This window comes from Cervus elaphus, chromosome 20, assembly GCF_910594005.1.
Source record: "Cervus elaphus chromosome 20, mCerEla1.1, whole genome shotgun sequence".
Taxonomy (NCBI): domain Eukaryota; kingdom Metazoa; phylum Chordata; class Mammalia; order Artiodactyla; family Cervidae; genus Cervus; species Cervus elaphus.
In genome coordinates this window covers 115,294,545-115,314,578 of record NC_057834.1, presented here as the reverse complement: position 1 = coordinate 115,314,578, position 20,034 = coordinate 115,294,545, and the positions used below count along the sequence as shown (strand labels likewise).

At 36.8% G+C, this 20,034-nt stretch overlaps 1 protein-coding gene across 8 annotated transcripts in view; it reads right to left on the bottom strand.

Moving 5' to 3' along the window:
• Positions 1-894: 894 nt before the first annotated feature.
• The window catches only part of EPS15 (epidermal growth factor receptor pathway substrate 15), a 139,598-nt gene continuing 120,458 nt past the window's right edge, over positions 895-20,034 (bottom strand). For 4 of the 8 annotated variants that reach the window (XM_043876708.1, XM_043876712.1, XM_043876706.1 and 1 more), the window contains exons 22-25: positions 10,367-10,443; positions 7,808-8,003; positions 4,978-5,162; positions 895-2,456 (exon numbers count right to left, since the gene is read on the bottom strand). In XM_043876708.1, the coding sequence (XP_043732643.1) occupies positions 2,310-2,456; positions 4,978-5,162; positions 7,808-8,003; positions 10,367-10,443 (605 nt within the window). In that variant the 3' untranslated portion in view covers positions 895-2,309. The remainder of the gene's footprint in view (positions 2,457-4,977; positions 5,163-7,807; positions 8,004-10,366; positions 10,444-20,034) is intronic. The other 4 variants (XM_043876713.1, XM_043876707.1, XM_043876710.1 and 1 more) reach the window with 2 other exon arrangements.

The following is a 20,034-nucleotide window of genomic DNA, read 5'->3' as shown; positions in this document are numbered from 1 at the left end:
ACAGAATCGTGCAAAATTCCATGTCAGATAGGATGTATGGATACTATGGTTTATTATTACTTAAAGTTTATTGTTCTCATAATTACAGGCTACAGTTTAGAAGTTTGAAACATAAGAGAAAATTCTATAAAGAGAACTCAAATAAATCTAAATAAGTGGGTAGAAGATGGTTAAAACCTTGTAATAAGTGCTACTTCGCTCTCAGAAATACTCATCTGTCCTTTTCCATCACAGGCTCTGGAGCCAGAGTCAACAACATAAAATATAATCATAAATGACTCTAAGACATTCATCCTACACAAGTGAGCATGGAGGTTTAGATATATATATATATATTTATATAATATATACATACTTTAATATATTGGTCCACTGAGTATACATATTTTAACAAAAGATAAGAATCTATGTAATCCAGTTAAACACACGTAAGATTAAGGTACACTTATTACACTGAAAGTTGGTGTTTATAAGTTAACAGATATTTAGTGCTTTCCAGACTGTTCTTTTAATTAAAAAAAAATATTTTAAAACCATTTGAAACATCTGCTCATTTTCCCAGTGCAAAAGAAAGTTGTTCAGGTCAACTTACCTTTTTCCTAAAGTGTAAGGGGAAGAAAAAAAAACCCAAACCCCACTACCATTTACAACTCCCAACACTACCATTTCAATCAACTTTTGCAGTATATCCTTATAAATGGATTAGTTTATCAAAATTAAAGCCTTGTGATTATGATTCAGCCCTTGCTTTGTCTGTGTGACTTTCATGCTGAAATGCTTTAATTTATAAAAGTAGAAAAAAGTTAGCAATGCAAGAAAGTAGTTTAAATTCATTTTGAACTGCAGTAATCCAATTGTGTGTGGAGAGAAAAAAAGCACCATTTCAAAATAAAATAATTGGATATTATGGAATTTATTCGTAAGCTAGGCAATAAGTTACTCTGATTAACACAGATCAATACCACCTTGACTTGGTGACCAAAGACACATTTAATTAGTTTTTAGGTGCATTTTCCTTTATCTTGGTTTTTAACACATTATTTAAGTCAGTGACTGATGTTAAAAAAATTTAGATTCCTCTACAATTTACAGCCTACTTCATAGTCCATTTTAAATTCAGCTTGTCTGCTAGGTCAGTTTTGCAGAAGATAGGCTTTTAACACATAAAGAGATTTGATAACTAGGCAGGTCTCCTCTCTCCCAATTTAAAAAAACAAAAAAATTTTTGCTAGCCTGCCAATTTTGTAGGTGAAAAGTACAAAGAAAATAGACTATTTTAATCCACAAAGATGGGCACAAAGCAATAATGATTTAATACATGTCACGTTTTTCATTTGTATTCAGAGAATGTTTTTACATTTCAAGTAATTGAGCCTTCATTAAGGAAAACAAAAATATATATATACACAAAGTTAAAGTACCTTCCAGTTCTAGCTTACTAAAGTCTCTTCTGCAAAAGTAAAAAAATAAACCTACCATGAACTAAAGAGGACAGTGCCATAGCAATAGCAGAATGGCTGCCAGGTTAAGATTTTTGCTTATCTTATATTGATGAATATATTTTAGGTGATAATTTTTCTCTACTCTCTAAGTGCTTAAAATCACAGAGAGGTATCTGTTTATCTAAAATTCTTTAAATCCAGAAAAAATTTTTTTTAATATATTTCAGACATGAGGCTTTAATGTTTTTATTTAGGAAAAGATTGAGTCTGAAGCACTAATGGTTCCATCTAAAACATCCCGTTTTCAACAGTGGGAATCAATTTATGCAAAATATTTTTTCTTGTCTATAAAAAACAAATTGAACAGTATTTTGATTAAAAGGAAATACAAACATGTACTTTAAACTGGCCAATTTGCTCTATCATAAAAGAAATAGGATGTTCTTTCCCTTCCCCTCTTTCAACCATTTAAATTAGGGGAGTATACTGCCAACTTGAAGAACCCCACTGGCTATCATTAGAGTAACTACAGCATAAGGGCAGCACAGGGGTGAAACTACTTCTCTATTTCCAGAAGGCAGAAACTTGGGCGCTCTAGCTCTACAAGTGAGAGTAGCACAGGCAGGCGAAAGCTCACACTAAATGCACCAGAACAGGGGCCGAGGTCGCGTCATCTGGGTTACCACTTTTACAGGGGGAAAAAAGACAAATCGGAAATGGAGTTTAAAAAGCCAAAACTTTTGTCACATTTACAGGAATCTCAAACCTTTTGTATTCCCATGCTCACAGGTAGGTTTGATACACATTGTAAATAGCTTCAGTATTCAAGGAGAGTGTTGTGTGGTTGACGAAGAACAGGAGATTTCTTCATGCTTCTGATATTTCAGATTTGCTGAGTGCAATAGCCAGTTCTAAGTCTTCTTGCTCTTGCTGATTCAGTCGGGCAAGTCTCTGCTCTTCCTCTCTCTCACTTTCTCTCTTGGCCCACTCAATCATATCTTCCTCAGAGGGATACTGCCATTTAAAAGACAAATGAACAAACAAATGAATACATTCATGAGTAGAACAAGTACAAAGAAAAGAAGGAAAAACAGCTTTCACAAAAGGATATTTAACTACGTGTTTCATCTGAAGGGCTCTGGAAAAAGTCTTGTTATTTTTTTCAAAAACAAGTTTAATTAGTTTAAACTTAAAACTAAACTTAAAATTAAATATTAAATCAAAATATGATTTAATCTTAAAAAGTAATGCCATCTACAGATCGACAGTCTATAAAACTGAACATTAAAACATCATTTTTAAAAAATGGATATTCTTAAGGTAGATCAGGAGATTTAAAAACAGGAGAGAGGTAAATACATGTTTATCTAATGTAAAACATTTACTACTTCAACTTCAGTGAGCATCCTCACATGATACATCACTTTTAACTTAATCTCACTGGCAATTTCCTATCTTATTGAAGCCCTTCAGGTACAGGAAAATTATGAAGCAAAGAATATACTATACATAAATTTTGTTATATATAAAACAAGAGTACTGGGTATATACCAAGCAAGATGTGGGCCTAATCAATTTTTTTAATGCATTATCATGATTTTAGAAGGTATTGAGAACTTGACCCATTCCAAATAAGTCCTTAATGCTGCTAATTAATAAGTCAAGGAAATATATTTATCCACCCCAAATAGCAACCGTGGCAGATACTAAATAAATTCTACTTGGTCTCAAGTCCTGTCATATAGAAGAACACCATAATGGGATGAATATCATAACAAACAGGATGAGGAGAAAGAAACTGTCAGGCTTTTTTGAAAATGGTAGCTTTCTTTATAGGGAATTATAAGATCTTTGAAACTTTTAATATTTAACAAATCTTTCATTTAAAGAAGACAGTTTTATTATTAGGTGCTTAATATTATACTATACTGAGATTCTGGAGTATGATAAAAACAAAATGCTTTTGTTCAAGACTCATTCCAACCAGGTTTTGACTTGCTGAAATCATATTTAAGATATTAAGTGCCACAAACTGCCAGAAGGTTATTTTATATTAAGAGTATTATAGTAAGAAGAGCAATTCTGGGATCTCTCCTTGAAACAACTCAAATTCCATCTAACAAAAGTCAGTATAATTCTGACAGTCTCTGTTTTCCAATATCGATTCCTGTTCTGCTTCTTCACATTCGGAAGAAGCCCCTGAAACTTAAGAGTACAGATTCAAAAGCTAAACAGCCCAGTCTAATTCTGCCTATCTCCTTTATTAACTAGAAATGGCTGCAGGAATAAAGTGACTGGAAGAGTGACTCTAAGCTACACTGAGCGAGACATTAGGCAGACTGTGGTCACAGTCGGCTGGCCACTAGATCTCTTATTTCTAAAATCATCTCAAAGGCTTGAGGTATTAAGTAGAGGAAAAATGTTTTATTATAAAATAGAGAGTGATAAGGAAGGTCATTTTTATCTAAAAAAAAAAAAGCAACCTGGGAAATGAAACAGTTAGTTACTCTAAGAATTAAAAACAAAACAAAAACTTACATTTATCTACATAATGATGATACACATGTCATTGCTTAATGCCCCACCAGGGTGATATTTCCAGCTGGCTGCCCCACTTCTATAATCTTATAGGACCCGCCTAAACTCTTACCACCACATCATTCTATTGTCTTTATTGGCCTACTTTAGTCAGCAGAGTAGATATGGAATGCTGGTGAACTGAGTGAGTGAGTGCATCAAAGTCACTCAGTCATGTCCAACTCTTTGCAACCTCATGGACTATATAGTCCATGGAATTCTCTAGGCCAGAATACTGGAGTGGGTGGCCTTTCCCTTCTCCAGAAGATCTTCCCATCCCAGGGATCAAACCCAGGTCTCAAGCATTGCATGTAGATTCTCTACCAACTGAGCTATCAGGGACGCTTTGGGAGAAAGCGGAGTAGATATGGAAAGCTAGTGAATCAGAGTCCTCAAATAATTAAAGACTGTTTAGCTCTTAACAATCATATTTATTTAATAAAACTGACATATTTTAAGAACATTTTTGTGTGAAACCAGAGTTTTATTTTCTATTCAAAGAATTTCTGGCCCGATCTTCTTACATAATACAGTAATTGCTGACTGGTCTCCAGAAATTGTCAAGGTTTTATACACAAACACACATACACAGTTACAAATAACACAAACTTATTATTGGCATTATTTATCCAGAGGGCAGACAGCAAATGACTCTCTAATGGCCCACTGTCTATAACAATTTGCAAAATAATAACTGTCAAGGTTTTGCAAAGCAACTGGTATATATCCCAAGAACTAAGACTACTAAAATCATCTGAGCAATGCAATAATTTCAGAACCAGTAAACAGAATCAAACAGAGGTTTTCTTGGTTGGGGGAAGAATAAAGATCATTTTTAACATGTTGGTAAATTTAGTTGAAATAATGTAAATTTGGCAGACTCCAAAATAATCTTTGAAAGCTCTTTAAACTGTAAATGGAAAGATTTTCCCCCAAACAGCCCATTCACAGTACTTACAGCACTGAAGTTAGCAAAATTGCTTGGGTCAGCCTCTTTATTGGTAGTGGTAGTAGTAGAAGTGAATGGATCGCAAAACATATCAGGATCTTTTTCTTTGGGGCTATCATTGCCTGGGAAAGGCTGAAATGGATCATTCAGTTTAAAGGGATCAGAAGAATCCATTTTGTTGATGGGTCTTTTCCCTGGATCAAAATCATTACAATTAACTCAACCAGTAAGTATGGCAAACACAAACACACAACAACATGAACACAGGGAGCATTAAAGAAGTGGGGGTGGGGAACCTAAAACACATTCTTAATATGGTCTTAAATGACCACAACCAACAGTCTGTCCTCAAAATTTTCACACACAACCCCTAAACCAGACTGCAGTTCCATGTGGCTAAATGGGAAAACAGCCAAGGGGCAGGCAACAGGCCAGAGAGTTAACTTCTTCTCCAAAGTAGCATGCTCCCAAGAAGAGAGAGAAGAATGGATAAAACAGGAGGAAAACAACAAATAGTGACAAAAATGGCCTCTGCTGTGATAACCTCTGCCTAATACATTATTCTCCACTAGTGGCAGTAAAAGCAAAAGATGAAAAATGCTAATATTCTTCTGATTTTTCTCTGGATCTGTATGTAACACCTGGGAGCATGAAATTAAAAACTACTTTGGTAAAGCCCACCTACTCCTTGTCATCTACAATATTTCAAACTGAAGGACAAAGAGAATGTTTTAAAGCCCAGGGCCTAAATTTCTGTGGTTACTGATAAACTAACCTTTGACCAAACAACAGCATACTGTTGTTGCTCATTAATTAATCACCATTTTCAAACAAATTTTCTCATTTTCAAGACTTAAACTTAGTACTTGCTGAAGAAAGGATAATAAGAATAGGTGTTAAAATATCTTCAAATATATATATATTCCTAAAGATGTGTTAATCAGGTAACAGCAATCATAACAACAGAGTCTTTCCGTCACAGCTTACAGAAGGTTTTCACATCTCATATCTTAAAGGATTCTTCCAGCAATTCTGTGAAGGTGGGCAGCATGAGAACTAATGCCACCATCTAACAGCTCAGAGAGCTGGGGCTCAGACACAGGAAGTTATACAATCAAGATCACAGAGGACATCAGAGGATATTCAGAATGAGAATTCAGATCTTTAATCTCCCAGTTCAACAAACCATCCCCCCCTTTTTAAACTTTTTTTTTTTTAATGTGGACCATTTTTATCTTTACTGAATTTGCTACAATATTGCCTCTATTTTATGTTTTTTTGGACTCAAGACATGTGGGATCTTAGCTTCCCAACCAGGGACTGAACTCGCACCCTCTGCATTGGAAGGCAAAGTCTTAACCCCTAAACCACCAGGGAAGTCCTCATTCTTCTTTCCTTGATTTTTCTACAGTGATATATACTCAGTTTGGTGACTTCTCAGATTTAGTTACAGCACTAGTATATTAGTTTATTGAGGATTTTAAAAATCACCTCACTACTGACCTCTTAAAGGTATAAAACTTAAATGAGCAAATTAACTGTCACTTGTCTTTTAATATATTCTGACAAATTTACCCTCGAGCAATTAAATGATATAGGCTATTCTTCCCTAAAAGATAGAAATCACTTCTTCACTTGATTTTTTAAGAGGTGAGTGAAGTCGCTCAGTCCTCACCATGAGGTAGTTAAACTAGATCAGTGGTTCTTCAATTTTGAAATTGAAATTGAAATTGAAGTCGCTCAGTCGTGTCCGACTCTTTGCGACCCCGTGGACTGTAGCCAGCCAGGCTCCTCTGTCCATGGGATTCTCCAGGCAAGAGTACTGGAGTGGGTTGCCATTTCCTTCTCCAGGGGATCTTCCCAACCCAGGGATCGAACCCGGATCTCCCGCATTGCAGGCAGACGCTTTATCCTCTGAGCCACCAGGGAAGCCCCTTTCAATAGGTAGTTGGGTATTAATAATTTTATTCACAATTCTTTAAATCAAAGAAGAAAAAAAAAATCTGCCCAAGAAATACCACAGGCAGGCTATTATAAAAAGGCAAGAATAAAAATCTAGAACTACTGCGGCTGAAAATTTACCAAGGATATATGGTTAAAACAATAATGCACCAGATGTGTCTTCTCACAAAACAATCTAGCGGCACTACTACTCAGGGGATTGCCTTTTTACCACTTTTCACAAACTTTATTATTTTCATTAATTAAAGTCAAACAAAACCCCTTTCTTTGGTATAGTACTAAACAAAACAGAAACAAAAAAGAATCTGTTTTTTGACCAAAAACACCACTTTTTTAAAATAAAGGGATCTCTTATTAAGTGAGGTAAATAATATTTCCCTTCAAGAAAAACAATACTTTCTTTCAAAATTCTGATACCAAAATGCTGAATTCTGAATACCAAAACAGCCATATATTCTCATATTGAAGGACTTAAAGAAGACTTCACACTTAGTAGGAAAAAGAAAGGGACTTTGGATTATTAACCTTCGCTTATAGAAATTTATTAAAATACCACGGTGCAGGAAACTCTGTTCAACTGGAAGCTCATTAGCTTTCAAAAAGCAAGAGATTTCATTGACTGCCTCTCTAAATGATTTAAAAATAAATTAGCTTTGCCAGAAAGGTAGTTCCTGACAGTTACACAGGTTGGCTTCTTAGGTACAAGTCTGTAATTCTGCATTGAGGTCATAACAGATAATAACAGCAGGCTTCTGCCATGCTTTCTGACTTGTTCTGTTTAAGGCCCTTTATATAACATCTATAAGTAAGGCCCACACAACACTTCTTGGATAGAAAAAGAAAGTAGTTGATTTAGGAAAGGTACCAACTCTCATACCAGGTGGTGGTGGGCAGGGTCTTGTTGGAGTTCCAATCTTTGGTGGCAGTGCTGGGGGTACATCTTCATTTTTGACAGATGTTTCCTCAAGCATATTTTTTGTCATGGCCACATTGCTGATGGAGCTTGAAGTGGCTGAACTAAAAGGATCTTCATTGTTGACCTTTGTTTGGAAAGAAATATCTTCACTGTTAACCTTTGTTTGAAAAGAAATATTTACTCACAGTTATATATAATATGCCAACCAAACTGTTCATGGTTATATTGCATTTGGAAGAGTGATCTTCAATTTTATGCAGCTTTATTTGTTTCAATTCTGAGAGCACTAACATTTCAACCTTTGCATTCAGAACCAAAATGGAAAAAGAATTTTTAATTATTCTATATGAGTAGTGATTATACCACCACTACTTATTAAGAACAACAGATCATACCAAAACAAACCAACTCTGGGTTAAAGATTTGTCAAGATTCAGGTAATACAACACCACTGAGGCCCATTTTAAAGGGACTAATGTATCTTTCCTCAAGTGAATATCTGATCCAAATGATAAAGAAAAAAAACACTGATTCCACACTTTCCAATGCACTTAAACTAGAAAAGATTTAATACTAATATCAAAGAAAATGGCATCTTGAAAAACATTAAAGACAACTTTAAAAAATGAAAAGTCAACTTTTTCTTAAAGCAAACTGATCCCATAGAATGGTAAGCCTTATTGAGGGTCTGAAGACCTGGCTTTTCTAACACATGGAGTAATGAAAGATTCACTTTAAAACATGCATGTATTTATTTATATGGCCTTAGTCACTGCATGCAGGATCTTTGCTGCGTCATGTGGGATCTTTCGTTGTGATGCACAAACTCTCTAGTTGTGGTGTGTGGGCTCAGTAGTTGGGGCATGCAGGCTTATCTGTTTTGTGGCATGCAGGCTTATCTGTTTTGTGGCATGTGGGATCTTAGTTCCCTGACCAGGGATCGAAACTGCATCCCTTGCATTGCAAGGCAGGTTCTTCACCACTGGACCATCGGGGAAGTCCCCAAAGATTCATTTTTCTATAATGAATGGGGTATTACAATTTAGGTTAGTGTTTCTCTAAAGTAGCACTACTGATATTTTGGGCTGGACATAGTTCTGTGATGTGGGGGCTGGACAGTGGGTTGCAGGAGGTTTAAAAGCATCCCTGCTTTTATACACTGGATATGAATATCCTCCTCCTCAGCTGTGACAACCAAAAACGTCTCCATTGTTCAGTTGTTAAGTCGCATCCAACTCTTTCTGATACCACTGAACTGTTGTTGCATGCCAGGCTCCTCTGTCCTCCACTATCTCCTGGAGTTTGCTTAAATTCATGTCCATTAAGTCAGTGATGCTATCTAACCATCACATACTCTGCCACCCCCTTCTCCTTTTGCCTTCAATTTTCCCCAGCATACCTTGCTAAATGTTTCCTGGGGGAGGGGTATGGGTGTGGGGAATAACACCCAGTTGAGAATCAATGATAGAGACAATTTGACACACACTCTAATTTTACTTTTTTGGCCTGAATTGATCATAGGGTTACACTGGAAAATAGGCAGTGGACATATACTGCTAGGCTGTTATCTTAATACTAACCTTAACAGCCTCAGAACATAAAGTCAAGGAACCAGTGCAGAGAAGATGGAATGAATGCTCAGATTTTATAGCCATTGACCCAGACAGTCTACAGGGGGAAAATGTAGTTAATTGAAAGAAACATGCTTAATAAGACAGAAGATTCTTAGTCACAGACGTAGAAAACAAACTTTTGGCTACCAGTGGGGAAAAGGGGGGAGGAGGGACAAATTGGGGGACTGGAACTGACATTCACTCACTACTATATATAAAATAGGTAATAAGGATCTACTGTATAGCACAGGGAACTCTCCTCAGTACTCTGCAATGGCCTATATGGGAAAGAATCTAAAAAGAGTGGATATATGTATGTACACATAATTTATTTGTTTGCTATACAGCAGAAACTAACACAACGCTGTAAATCAGCTATGGTGGCGGTTTAGTCACTCAGTCGTGTCCGACTCTTGTGATCCCATGGACTGTAGCCCGCCAGGCTCCTCTGGCCATGGAATTTCCCAGGCAAGAATACTGGAGTGGACTGCCATTTCTTTCTCCAGGGGATCTTCCCAACCCACGGACTAAATCTGGGTCTCCTGCATTGCAAGCAGTCTCTTGCATTGCAGGTGTATTTTTTTACTGAATGAGCACCAGGGAAGCCCTAAAATCAACTATACACAAATAAAAATAAAACATAAATAAATCTAAAAGAAAGAAAACTCTTAAAGTTGTTGGGCAAGCCTGTAATGAGAAAATTATCTGTCCCATCACCATTGTTTTTGTGCACAGAAATGTCTACTTTGATTATATCTTGTATTTCATTTGTCTGAAATCCACATTTGCTGTAACTTATTGAAATCAAGTTGCAATGTTTATGAAAGGTTATAAAATCAAAAGGAAAAATTGCTCCTTTGGTGGAAACACAGTATATTTTACCCTCCCACTAATTACTGCAAATTACCTTTGACAACGTGCTGAAGTCAGCAAATCCATCTTCAAATGATTCACTTCCAAAAACAGAAGCAAAGGGGTCTGTGGCTAAAATGAATAAAGAAAATCAATGCAACAGGACAGAAGAACATCATATTGCATGTTCTCTTTTGGTGAGTAACATTCACACATATGAAAATATCTACTCCCAAATATGAGTCCCTGAATTTATGATTTCAGTCCACAAAGACAGATGAACACACTGATATCCCCACAAGAGATATACCTTTGTATAAATCAACTGATGAATGATTTAAGAATCAAAAATATATGAACTAACTGTAGGTAAAGTGTTTAAGGCTTTGGAATATACATCAAATAATATAGGTCCTGTATGCTTAAACTATTTCTAATAAAGACATCAAAAAGTAAAAAACAAAAACAAAAAAACCCCACTATTTCACATTTCACACACATCCTTCAAGGCCATTTCACCTGCTACCATATCCACAAAGCCTGGAATATCCTAGGTGTCTCCAGTTTACAGAGCAAAAGTGATTTCTTCTTTCTTTGTGGCACTGACTGAATTATGGTTATCTGGGACTGATACATCACTCTTAGTAGATTAGTGAGGTCCTTAGAAACAAGGAATAACATTTATCCAGTGAAGAATGAATGGTCAAAAAACATTCACTGGCCATACATACAAAATTTAAGAAAACAAGAAGACACAGTTTCTAACATCCAAAGAACTCACAGTATAGTAAGAAACATACAAATAATAATAAAATAATCTTAAATGAACTAGTAGAGAGGTATGAAAAATCTGGAGTAGAAGCCACTGTCTAGGAGAATCAAGAAAATTACTGAAGAAGCCATTACATTTGAGCTAGGTCTCTCAGATAAAGAAGGGACCATGCTGAATAAATGCAGGTGGGGGAGAGAAACCTATTACAGGCAGAAGGAACAGAAACTGCAAAAGCAATATTTAATCACTGCTTCACAGGCATGAGAAGTTATCTGTTCCATCATAGTGCACTTAACAAACAGACTAACATTTTCAGCTGGCACAAACTGACTTACTTTGTGATAGGTTTTGCCTATTTAGGCATAAACGTTACCAGTAAAGTCAAAGAATGTTTACAGGAATTGCAACTTGATATAGGAAAGTAGAAAGAAACAAAGGAAGGAGAAGAGAATCTCAAAAGAGAGGGTAAGACAGAGCAAATGGGCACAGAAAAAATGTTCTTGTTATTCCTCAATTCTTCATGTTTACATCATATCAGTTTTAGGACAAAAGTGTACTCACCCACTCATGTAAATGTATAAAGTGTGCCTTTATCTCTAACAATAAGCACACCATGGACATAAACAAAAGAGGGGCAAGGAAGATCTACATTATCTTTGTCTTGTCACCAAGACAGTCACAGGGTGGGCAGAAGCATAGAGAAAATCAGTCTTTTAGGGATACACCAACAATTCTGAACATGAGGAGGATTTTGAAAGTCCAGAGTTACAGGAAATCCTACAGCTTTAGTCATAAAGGATGCTTTTGTATTACTATGTATCTGCTGAGTCCCAGGCCTGAGGCCCAGCCTGGTCATGGCTTTCCCTTCTTTCTCTTCTTCCTGTGATTCCTGATGCAGTGGCAGCTGAGCTACAGACTGAGCAGAATGCAACACTCTCCTGACTGGTAGAAGGTTAATGATGGAAAAGGAGTTGGCCTCATTTCAGTGGCTGCTGCTGCTGCTAAGTCACTTCAGTTGTGTCCGACTCTGTGCGACCCCATAGACAGCAGCCCACCAGGCTCCCCCGTCCCTGGGATTCTCCAGGCAAGAACACTGGAGTGGGTTGCCATTTCCTTCTCCAATGCATGAAAGTGAAAAGTGAAAGTGAAGTCACTCAGACACATCCAACTCTTAGCGACCCCATGGACTGCAGCCTACCAGGCTCCTCCGTCCACGGGATTTTCCAGGCAAGAGTACCAGAGTGGGTTGCCATTGCCTTCTCCTCATTTCAGTGGAGGGAACTGAAAAATCTGCTTCATGCTTTTGCTCTGCACTGTCCCATAGCTTTTAAAAACAGTCACTATACATGTGGCAATAGTGCAGAGTTAGGTCAGGTTTGACTGAAATATTATGAAGTGCACACTGTGAAAGACACTATCAGCAGAATGAGGCTTTGAATGCAACTGTGATCCGATTAGCACCCTCTTCTCGCCAAGAATCAAGGTAAGGATCATTTGGAGAAATACACAGAAGCATCATTTCAAAAACCATCTATAGTCTCATCAGCAGAAATAATCCTGAGGAGAAGAGTTGAGGAATGGGCAACATGGGTGAAGAGGATCAGGAGATACAAACTGCCAGTCATAAAACAAATAAGTCATGGAGATGTAATGTATAGCATGGGGACTAAAGTTAGTAACATTGTATTGCAAATTTGAAAGTTGCTAAGAAAGTAACTCTCAAAAGTTCTTATCACTAGAAAAAGAACTGCAACTTTGTATGGTGATAGGTGCTAAACAGACTTATTGAGATGATCATTTTGTAATGCACACAAATGTTGAATCATTATGTTGTTCACCTGAAACTAACATAATGTATGTCTATTATACAATTATTTAAAAGAAAGAATCCTTACCAATGTTTTAGCATACTTCTTTAACAGCTTTTTTTCCTGGTATTTTGTCCTTATATATTTGAGATCATACTATGCTGAATGCTTTTTTCTGAGGTGTAAATAATAAAGCTACATTTAGGCATATTTTACCCCTTTGTGCTGCACTTAGTCTAAGCTCAGCCGTGTTCGACTCTTTATGACCCCATGGACATAGCCCACCAGGCTCCTCTGTCCATGGAATTCTCCAGGCAAGCCACACCCTCCTCCAGGGGATCGTTCCAACCCAGGGACTGAACCCAGGTCTCCCATATTGCAGGCGAATTCTTTACCGTCTAAGCCACCAGGGAAGCCCAAGAATACTGGAGTGGGTAACCTATCCATTTTCCAGGGGAACTTCCCGACCCAGGAATCAAACTGGGGTCTCCTGCATTACAGGCAGGTTCTTCACCAGCTGAGCTACCAGGGAAGCCCCTTTTAACCCTTTAACCTAATTTAATTCATAGCAATCATCATACTTGACATGTTATATATTTGTTTATTGTGCTGTGCTTAGTCACTCAGTTGTGTCGAACTCATTGTGACCCCATGGGCTATAGCCCACCAGCCTCCTCTGTCCAAGCAATTCTCCAGGCAAGAATACTGAACTGGGTTGCCACATTAGCTCTATAAAGACAGGGACTTTGTTTTGTTCACTATTATATCCTCAAGGCCTAAAGCAAGGTCTGGCAAAGATGAGACACTTATTTTTCTTGAAAATACTGAAAGAAAAAAAACATCTCATTACTAAGAATCTTCCAAACAGATGCCATAACATTTCTCAGTACAACCAGCTGACCAACAAGGAATAAGGGAAACTTCAAAGCTCACAAATAATCCCCACAGAACAGCTGTCTAACCAGAGAATCTTGGGACGAGGGAGAAACCTTTTTTACCTCCATGAATGCGCAAAATCCATAAGATAATTAAGCTCAAACTCATAGAAAACCTTCAAGAGATACTTGTGAATTATAGTCATCAGCAAAGGATCTTTCTCAAGCTGGTCTCCAAAGAGTTCACTCACTCACTCACTCACCCAATAATCCACTCACATTTACTAAGCATCTATCATGCTCAAGCCTAGGTACCAGGGATTTAGAGGGCCAGAAGACACATTTATCTTCAAGGAACTCATGATTTAACTGAGTGATATACTTGTACACAACTGCTACACAGAAAGTGTTAAAGTTGAAAGAGAGCAAAGGAGAAATAACAACTAGATTTATGTGGAAAGGGGAAAAAAGACTTTACAAAAAGCTCTCACTCTCTTTTACTTGTAGACAGAAAGGAGGTGGGAGAAGAGAGATGCACACTCACTACACACAAATATATACCCGTTCATACACACATATCTTTTCATTCAAAAATTAAGTGGCCATGAAGAGACATGATTGGCCTGTGGTTTGTGGAAATGGAGAAAATTAGAGAAAAAAACATGAAAGAAAGCAGAGGCTAAGAATTATAAAATATATGAACATATGCATGCTTAGTCTGAGTCATTTCCTATAAAAACACAGACCTACTAGACATTTTCCTAATGCTGGTGTCAAAGATGCTGTGGGGACATCACGATAGCTCTTCTATAACCTCAGAATGTTATAAAGTTTTAATTAAGAATTGGAAAGATGATGCATTTTCTCATTAGAAGTCAGTAAAATATTCCATGCAAAAAGTTTTCTGGCACCTGAACTAATCTCATTTATTAGTTCAGTTCAGTTCAGTCGATCAGGCATGTCCAACTCTTTTAACAAATTGTAAAAAGAATGTTTACAAGTCAAAAAAAAACCACATAGAAACTGAGTAACCTGAATTTGCTTTCTTTAGTTTTCTTTCTTAATTTACACGGTGTCTATCACCAGGAGCAAATGCTAAAACAAAAAACAACAACAACCCAATGTGAGACAAAAATATTAAAACTATTTAAGGTCCTTCTATCACTGCCATAACTACTAAATTTTAGAGGTACAGTGATTTATCATTTAATTTTTAGCAATAAAAATTTACCTATGTTTTTAATTTATTTTGAAAGCTTACAATTCTGTTCTGTGGGATTAATCTTTTTGCTGAGTAAACACTAAATTTCCCGGTGAGTAAGGAAGGTAAACATCCTGTGTTTGTGACTTTGGTTCTATAATGCCACGTATCTGAGTCTCAGTGGTTTCTAGATGGCAAGAGTTTATGAACAAGTAAACTAAATAAATATATTAAGAACCTACATATATTTGTAAGTTGGAGGAAAACACAGATTTACCAACTTAAACATTAAAAAAAAAGTCCATCTTTCATTTCTCAAACAAAAGAATTTTAAAAACAAAAGAGAAGAGAAAACAACTATAGACTAAAAGAATCCTTTCCAGGAAAGAGTTGACAACATATACAGACACTCTTCACTGCCAGATCTCACTTGGAACTAGCCAAGAGTATATTACAAGTGACATTAGTCTGCATTTGCAAGCCATTAAAAAGTAGTAGCAGTAGTAACAACAACTACCATCTACTATGATAGGAACTACAATAAATCCTTTAACATACATTATCTCATGTAATCTACCCCACAAAGCCCGAAATGTAATTATTAACCTCACTCTATAGTTTAGGAAACTAAGACTTAGAAAAACCTATACAACTAGCAATGTATCTGAGTTAAGCTCAGGCAACTGGACTCAAGCATTTATGTCCTACTGATGACAATCTCTTTCTAGACTGTTTAGGTTTCTATTGAATTCAAAATTTTACGACAATGTAGCAGATTTGAGACAGATATTTATTCATTTTTTTAGCAGTCAAGTTTTTCATTCTGCTAAGTCCCGGAAGCACTAGGATGGGACAGTAGGGCTGGAACAGAAGATGACTCACAGATCTGTGCTTGGGCAACTGAATAAGATGGTAATGCTATTAGCGGAGATGAGATATCCAGAAGATGCTCAGTACTATTTTACATTTCAGAGTGGACAACTTCTTTCAGACATGTATCTGTGAGTGGGTAGCCATTCCCTTCTCCCGGGGATTTTCCAGACCCAGGGATCAAACCGGGTCTCTCACATTGCAGGCAGATTCTTTATTATCATCTGAGTCACCAGGGAAGCCCTCTTATTATAAACACACACACACATTTATTTGGAACACAGGGCTAGTGACTTAGATTTGTGGTTAGTAAAGAAAGCTGAGCGCCGAAGAATTGATGATGTTTTTGAACTGTGGTGTCAAGAGAAGATTCTTGAGAGTCCCTTGGACTGCAAGGAGATCCAATCAGTCCATCCTGAAGGAAATCAGTTCTGAATATTCATTGGAAGGACTAATGCTGAAGGTGGGCTACCTGATGCGAAAAACTGACTCAGTTGAAAAGACCCTGATGCTGGGAAAAATTGAAGGAGGGAAAAAAAGGCGACGACAGAGGATGAGATGGTTGGATGGCATCACTGACTCAATGGACGTGAGTTTGAATAAACTCCGGGAGCTGGTGATGGACAGGGAGGCCTGGTGTGCTGCAGTACACGGGGTTGCAAAGAGTCAGACAGGACTGAGCGACTGAACTGAACTGAGTAAGATCAAATATTAACAAAGACAATTCTAGCAGTGATGCAGGCGACAGATCAGCAGGTGAAGAGACTGGGGGCAGTTTAGTATCACAGTCCAGGTAAAACATGATGAGGACCCAACCAAAGCTGAGTATAAGGAGGAATAGACAGAGTCCAATTGTGGGTAAAACAACAAGACATGGCAATTTATTCGAGATGAGAAGGAAAGAGAAGTCTAGGATGACTGGCTGAGGACCAATAACAGTGTAACTAGTATAAAACTGGAATGTAGAAGGAGGTAAAGCTTTACTCTTTGTAATTGCTTATATTATACTTCGAAGGAGAGACTAACTGGAAAAGATGACAATTAATTCTAAGCACTGTTGAGTTGACACCTAAGGAGATATATCCAGCTGGTAACTTGAAGGCTCAGGAGAGAGATCAGGCATAGAAAGCAAAATCTAGGAGTCATCAGGGAACAGGCTATAGCCGAAAGCACAGAACTGGACAACACCATCACAGGAAGTGTGTACTGAGAGAAGAACAGAAGCACCAGACTAAATATAGAACAGAAAGATAGCCTCACTCTTCAGCTTTTTCTCTAGGACACTGAGATTATTTTCTTGCTCTTGTTCTGAATAAAAGACATCTGTCCCAGATACCTCCTGGGAGCAAACTGGCCTGAGGGAACAGAGACCAGCACAATACAGGGCAACAGGAAAATTTTCTAGAACATATTAGATCAGCAGTTCTCAAAGTGTGGTCCATGTATCCCACAAGTCCAAGACCTCTTTAGGGAGGTCTGTAAGGTCAAAACTATCTTCAAGATATGAAGATGATATTATCTTTCTCATTGTATTAATTGCAACAGAGTTGCAAAACCAGTGGTGGGTAAAAAAAAAAAGTGGTGGGGGCCTTAGTAGGAATCAAGGCAGTGACACCAAATTGTACTGGCTGCATTCTTCGCCTCCACAAACTCATGGAGGGGAATCACGGAGGGAAAAAGGCCAGGTGTACTTATCAATGTCTGTCCTTGATGAATCAATAAAAACTATTAATTTTAAATAAGTTGTGACCCTTAGGTACACATCTAAAAATTATGAAAGACAAAATGAGAAACACACACAAAACATTTCTGCTGAGTACCAAAGCATAATGGCTATCTGAAGGAAAAGCACTTACATGATGGTCTGAGAAACAAAGTGAACTAGCTGCTTTTTTCTTGGAATACCATTTTTACTTAAAAGAAGAGACAAGTAAATGATGGTTATTCGGTTTTAAGTATTTCAGGTATCTTCCTAAACAAAGGGCTTCCCTGGTGGCTTAGAGGGTAAAGCATCTGCCTGCAATGCAAGAGACCTGGGTTCAATCCCTGGGTCAGGAAGATCCCCTGGAGAAGGAAATGGCAACCCACTCCAGTACTCTTGCCTTGAAAATCCCATGGACGGAGGAGCCTGGTAGACTATAGTCCATGGGGTCGCAAAGAGTCGGATACAAGTGAGCAACTTCACTTTCTTTCACTTTCCTAAATAAAGTGAATCTGTCACTTAAAGGGAAACAACTGAAAGTATTCTATGCAGATGATAAAAATTACAAGCTATCAAGTAAAAATTAGAATCTTGGAAAGGTTTATCTGCCTCGTAAGCTTAACATTATACCAATATTTAATTAAAAGACTCTCATGAGATGGAGGGTGATATCAATAAATGTGATTTAAAAAGCTATTTATAATGAAATGTGCTAACATTTGGAAGACACATATAACTGAGTGAACCAATATGTTCCAAATGATCAATGCACGTTACAAAGCCATATATGGGGCACAAGATTGATTCATTGTGCAAGAAAGACTAATGGAGTTTAATGCAACAGAATATGAAAAGTTCATTGATACAGTTTCATATTCCTAATTTTAACTAACTGTATGTGTGTGTGTGTGTGTGTCTGTGTGTGTGTGTGTGTGTAACTAACTTTGAAGAAACTAAAATTTATTGATTTTTGGTATAGTAGCAAACTCCAGGAGATAGTGGAGGACAGGGAAGCCTGGCATGCTGCAGTCCATGGGCTTGCAAAGAGTCAGACACAACTTAGTGACTGAACAACAAATAACAACTAAGAAAAATATCCACAATTATCTAAAAAGTCTATTAAAATAATCCTCCCTTTTTCCAACTGTGTGAGGCAGATCTTCATTTCATACATTTCAAGCAAGACACATAGTGTAGCACACTGAATGCAGAAGTAGATACAAAGATCCAGCAAAAGCTGCACATTTAAAGAGCTTTGCAAAAATATATAAACAATGCTACTCTTCTCACAATATTTTTCTTTTTTGGTCTGGAGTTATTACTTTTGTTTAAAAATATGGTATTTATGTTACTATGTAATGGGTTTATCATTTTTGTTTTTAAATGAATTTAAAATTTTTAATTTCTCAGTTTTAATTTCTAACAGTAAATACTGATAAATAAGACCCCCAAAACAAAAGTTCTTTGAGGATCTTCATTCATTTTAAAAAGGATCCTGAGACCAAAAAGCTTGATAATCTCCAAAGTCACTGCCTATGTTTGCTTCAAATAACCCACTTCTTTCCTAATTAGTTTTTGTTATCATTGTTGAAATAAGAGCCCAGTAAGGGTGAAGTGTGAATTATTTTCCCTCAACCCCAAAGTCTTTAGACCTTTTATAAGATTCTTATAAAATTCTTTCATTTTTTTTACCTAACATTTTTTCATTTGCTCTCAGGACCCTTCATCAAATTCTGGGTTCCAAAGACATCTTAATTTTTCATTTTTATTATTTAGTAAATAAGAGGCAGGATAACACAGCAGAAAGATCAATGGACAGGGATTTAGAAGTAAACTAGTAAGTAGTCCTGGGGCTCAGCTTCTCTTCATATACTAAGCAATCAGACCAGATAATAATTCTCAAATCTTAAATGGAATTCCAATATATGAAACAAGTAAGATGGATTTTAAGAATTCACTCTTAAATTCTTTTTAAGTTCAAATTTATAACATTTACTTATCACAGTGACAATGAGAACAATGAAGCAATTTTGATTAACACAAATGTTTCAAGTCAGGGATCAAACTTATTTCTGTACTTGGCTTTGTTCACTCTATTTGAAAAACATTATTCATCCAAGAAAGCAACTTATTTCTGAACAAGAGTCTTGTAATCTCATAGTGATTTAAATAAATGTTTATTTATAGGTTTAGACAAAACCCACATAACTTGATATTACAGTGCACTCCAATGTTAAAATCTTGTTTGTAATAGATCTGAATGCATATACCTAATTGAACTTCAGTTTTTAAAAATTCAGAGACACTTAAAAAATAATGAAACTAGACTTGGCCAACCCCCTAAAGGCCCCTCTGGAAGCTAGTTTCATGAAAAATAATGTGAGAACTCTGGTCTAGAGCATGTCTATGGTTCCTTCAGCTCTAACAAAGGCAGTAATGTAAGTTTGAGAGAGAAAAAAAAATCGGTGGCATCACCCTACTCCAATTTTTGTATT